This window comes from Typha latifolia, chromosome 8 (genome assembly GCF_019914945.1).
Source record: "Typha latifolia isolate L0001 chromosome 8, TyphaL0001v2, whole genome shotgun sequence".
Lineage (NCBI taxonomy): Eukaryota > Viridiplantae > Streptophyta > Magnoliopsida > Poales > Typhaceae > Typha > Typha latifolia.
In genome coordinates this window covers 2,776,177-2,780,859 of record NC_133093.1, presented here as the reverse complement: position 1 = coordinate 2,780,859, position 4,683 = coordinate 2,776,177, and the positions used below count along the sequence as shown (strand labels likewise).

The following is a 4,683-nucleotide window of genomic DNA, read 5'->3' as shown; positions in this document are numbered from 1 at the left end:
AGTGAGATATTATATTAACTCTTTGCTAGTGGCCGACATCCTGTTTGGAATCCTTTCTTCTCTCTCTCACTTGCAAACAAAACATCCGATCTTCCCATGCTCTTTTTCCCTCCAATTTGCCTTTCATTTTCCCAAATCTTGTTATTATGTTAGCATTTGTAACTTGTAAGTGAAGTGAGAGAGAGAGAGAGAGAGAGAGAGAGAGGTATATATATATATATATATATATAACTGCTCATAAATAGATTGGGATTGTATTGATGAGATTGAGAAGTGAAAACAGTGGGCATTGATGATGATAACTTGATATGACAAGAGCTAGGAGGAACAGTTGGAGAAAGTTATACAATGGGGGCTAATTCTATATCTCTTCTCCACTCTCGGCGATGACGCTGCAGTTGGGTCTCTTGAGCGGTGGAAGCTGCCATTCTCCACTGCTGGAGGAGCTCTCGCAGCTGAGGCAAGAACCGATCACCCCACTTGGGCTGGATGGTGATGAGGAGGAGTTGGAGGAGGAGGAGTAATAGTACAAGGGAGAGATGAAATGCTTTCGCTTTGAACCAACAGCAGCATTGCCCATGTACTCGACGACGATCTGATAGCATTCTTCCACTTTCTCCTGCAAGATTTCTCCTCCAATTAGTCCAACCAAACATTAGCTCACAGGAAGAACTAAATCAAATCGATAGATAAGTGGAATAAAAAGTGAACCTTGTGAACATTGAGGAGGGTGAGGAGTTGGTGGCTTTCATCACACTCCGTCGTCGTGTAGAGTAGCAGGGCAGCAGCCCAAACCGATGCTGAGTAACGAACCCATCTCAAATCTACAGCAAATAAAGTTGATGAATCTAAGACATGGGCCCATAAAAAAGATTGCAAATATAAGGATTTGGTAACCCACCAGCCAAAATGGAGAGCAGAATGCTCTCACACCACTGGAGACGATCCGAGGAGGAACAGAGCAATGGGTGGATGAAGGAGAGAGGGGTGACTGGATTCAACCTCCAACCAAGTGTGGAAAGCACCAGAAGCTCCATTCTACGAACGGTTTTCGATTCAAACACGTGGCCCACCTCGTCGACCGGCACCTGGAGGTCGAGGAGGAGAGGGACGCGTGTCTCCTCCACCTTGGCCGCGAGGGAGAGGCAGGCCACGGCGGCGAACCGACCCATCCACGGCTTGTCGCTGCGTAGACGCAGCGCGCCGCCGCCGTGGAGGAAGCAACGGTCGAGATAGTTTACGGCCAGGAGGACCGTGAGAGCCGAGAAGCCATGGTGAGCCGCCACGTGCTCGACCCAGTCTACCGCCTCCTTCCTCGCGGAGTAAAGATAAGGGTGGTGGTTGTCGAAGCCGTCGTCTCCTTCCCGGAGCTCGGGGTGGGTTTGGGACTCTTTGGCGGTGAGGGAGGCGTAGAACTCAAGCAAGTCATCTTCTTTACTGGGTTGGGTTTCGAAATCTTGGTCTTGGGGTTGGTCGAGTTCCAAGTGCTCTTCTTGGCAGTAGAGAGGGTCGAGGAGGGAGGAGAGCGCCATGTCCTTCTTGGGTTTTGCTCATGATACGAAAGGGTTGTAATGGTGGTAGAGTTGATGGGAGAAATGAGAAGAGGAGGAAGAGAGGGAGTCGACTCCCTTCATCTTGGTCTCTGTCTCCCTCTCGCTGTCAACCTTTTATCTTTCTCCGCTTCTCTCTCTCTCTCGCTCTCCATCCCTCCCTCCCTCCCTCCCTCTATGTAGTGTTTTTTATTTGACATTTTTGCAAATAACCACCTAAAGATTTATTGCGAGAAACCCCCCCCCCCCCCCCTCCTCTTTAAACATTTGCAAAACGACTCTTCTTTTGTGGACCCATGTTTGCGATTTGGCTCATTTTGTTTTTAATTTCTGTGTACTTTTGAGCTCTTTTCAAAAGTTATTTATGCCAAACCTAGTTCATTCCTGATTCAAACCTGTTTGAAGCTTGAATATAATCAAACTCAAATGAGTCTTTTTATTTATCAAACTTGGCTTAAAACTAATTTCGAATTTAAAGCAATGAATCAAACCCTGCTCATTTTATGGCATCAATTAAGAATTTGTTCTCATGTTTAAATCCTTAAAATTTTTTTTTTAAGTTTAAATATACAGCCCCATCATAGGATGCCAAGTAGTACAAAACTTTTTGTTAAAAATAAAATAAAATAATGAGTATTTGAAGAGAATCTTTACTTTTTTTTTAATAATGCTAGCAGCTTAATTAGCCATCATTTTACACCTATGTATATGTGTATAATTTTAAATGGTATAATATAAATATATATCGACACTCTCAAACTCTAAAAATATAGTTCATCAGTTTCGATCCAATTCCAACATAACTCTATCCGGTCCGTTAGGGTTTTTTTACCCTCATCTTTGTGGAGAATCAATTTCACACATTTTTCTATCTATACAAATAGTGTTAGAATATAAAATAAAAATAAAAATCAGAGAATATGTCTTGAATTTGAATAACTTGTCTTGCTCGTATATTTTTTAAAATATAAAATTTTCGTCCAATTAAATTAAATCAAATGTATTTTATAAAATACCATCAAAAGGTTTCAACTCATTAATAAAAAAAATAAAAAAAAAATCCCTGATGCTATATAGACATCATGTAGTTCTCTATCAGGTAGCCCACTGTTCTTAATCGTTCTTTCCTCCTCTGCTCCAGTTTCCGAGAGGAGCAAAAGCTAAAAAGACTTTAATTTAAGTTTCCAAGAACGAAAACTAATTTATTTGAAACGTTTGAGCAGCCGTTATTACGGATTTCTGAAACTTAGCTTTCTTTTTAAGAAACATCTGAAGCCTAGCTTTTGGCAGTCTTTGTCTACTCCCTACTAAAACTTCGATGCCTGTGGAAAATGCTTAATAAAAATTCTTCTTCTTCTTCTTCTTCTTCTTCTTCTTCTTCTTCTTCTTCTTCTTCTTATATAAAAAAAGATTTCAGAAGAAGGTAGCAGTATCACTTACACTGTCAGTTTTCATTACAAACAACCAAGCAAAAGTTTATTGACGACTGTTCCATAGCCTGGAATGCTCTAATAAGCTACTAACAGAGAAATTATTAACCATACTTCTTTGTTGTGAATACAATCAATCCTTTAACCTAAAAGAGAGAGAAAACTCTTGGTTTGAATTGATAACTATCTTTAAGATTGTAAAGTCACTCACTGTAATAAAGACAATTCAAGAGTTATTTTAAATATAAGCTACTCTCGTATTTAGTTGTGTACTATTAAAAATAATTATAATTATAATTTTTTTTTCCATGCTAGCTTAACATCCTTGTATTATCCCAGTACCTGCATGGAAAAAATGGTAGGCTTTGGGGAGAAGTAACTATTACTAAGTGACAGATTAATGGGTGTTATTCTATCGAGCGACAAAATAGTAATTTTATGTTATTATTAAATTAAAATAATTTTTATGTATAAATTGAGAGTAGAGATAATAAGAATTAGTATACTAGAATAAGCATAAGTGATTGTTTAATTACTATACCAATATAAGGAGGTTTATTATAAAAGAAATTAATTTTTAAATGTTTTATTGTAATATGTTTTAAAACATTCAAATTGTGTAGAACTCTCTAGATTATTTGTATGGATAATATGATAACTATATGTAGAATTTTGAGAGGCAAAGTTTTTAGAAGTGGTTCTAACTATTTTGAAAGTAGTTCAAACACACAAAATCAGAAACTCTTGTTATGCTATTGTTAGAAGATTGGTTCTAACTACTCTAGGAATGATTATTGAGAGTTTTGGTATAAGGAGTTCAAAAGCACCTTTGAGACTTCAATATGCTATATTTTTGGTGATGAGCATTTTAAGTTATTTGGGGAAGGGGGGTGTTATCTCTTTGATAATTGTTAGACTTTTGGAGATCACATCACCAAGTTTGGGAGGTTTCACGAAGGATTTTGAAAGGCTTCATCTCGAGAGTCATTAAAATAGAAGCATCAATCTTGATAGTCACTAAGATTGAAAAATTAATCATATCCTAGGTTCAAGTGATTAAGATTTTACAAATATAGTCATGGGCATTGACCGTTTGTAAATTTATCTTTGAACTACTACAATTATTTTAATGATTGGTTCGTTCTGGATAGTATTCATAGAATTTTATCCTAGTTTCAAGAAGTTTTTCACATAAAAATATGCACATTTGTGATTGTTTTCTATACTTAAATATTGTATAGTTATATTTCTAGCGTGTAGTAAATTCGATATCCTAATATTTATATTTTTAATTGGTATCAAAGCATAACTCTCTTACCCTAGAGAGAAATCTTTTATGAGATATTTTTTAGAGAACTTCAATATATTGATCCCTCATCATTAACCTCCTCTAGCCTTCCACTTCCTCCATCATCCTCCATCACTTCCGTTGACCTTTATTTCCTCCTCCCCTCCGTTGAAATAGGAGAAGTTTCGGGTAATGCCAGATCTTTATTTTCTTGGCATATGCCTCTACTTTTTCCTCTGAGTCAGCTTTTAGCGTTGATGGTAGGGTTCTAAATGATTTTCAAAGCTTTTTAACTCGCTGAAGAGTCTTTAGAATGTGATTGGGAATTAGATTTGAGAGTCATCAAACAAAACAAATCAACTCTTATATTAAGTCAGGTATTTGCCATGGATAATATGTTAGGTGAAAATTTCTG

The 4,683-nt window shown here is 37.3% G+C and overlaps 1 protein-coding gene across 1 annotated transcript; it reads right to left on the bottom strand.

Annotated features, from left to right (window-relative positions):
• Positions 1-232: 232 nt before the first annotated feature.
• Positions 233-1,734, bottom strand: LOC140794297 (cyclin-D3-2-like). Its single transcript, XM_073146276.1, has 3 exons — positions 902-1,734; positions 712-824; positions 233-619 (listed from the first exon to the last, which is right to left on the bottom strand). The coding sequence occupies exons 1-3, from the start codon at positions 1,530-1,532 to the stop codon at positions 362-364; spliced, it is 1,002 nt and encodes a 333-aa protein (XP_073002377.1). The 5' UTR covers positions 1,533-1,734; the 3' UTR covers positions 233-361.
• Between the last annotated feature and the right edge of the window lie 2,949 nt (positions 1,735-4,683).

Coding starts and splice junctions, on each gene's coding strand:
- LOC140794297 (XM_073146276.1), bottom strand. CDS start 1,532: ATGGCGCTCTCCTCCCTCCTCGACCCTCTCTACTGCCAAGAAGAGCAC. Junction 825..901: donor TCTGCTCTCCATTTTGGCTG/GTGGGTTACCAA, acceptor TATTTGCTGTAG/ATTTGAGATGGGTTCGTTAC. Junction 620..711: donor CCCTCCTCAATGTTCACAAG/GTTCACTTTTTA, acceptor GAAATCTTGCAG/GAGAAAGTGGAAGAATGCTA.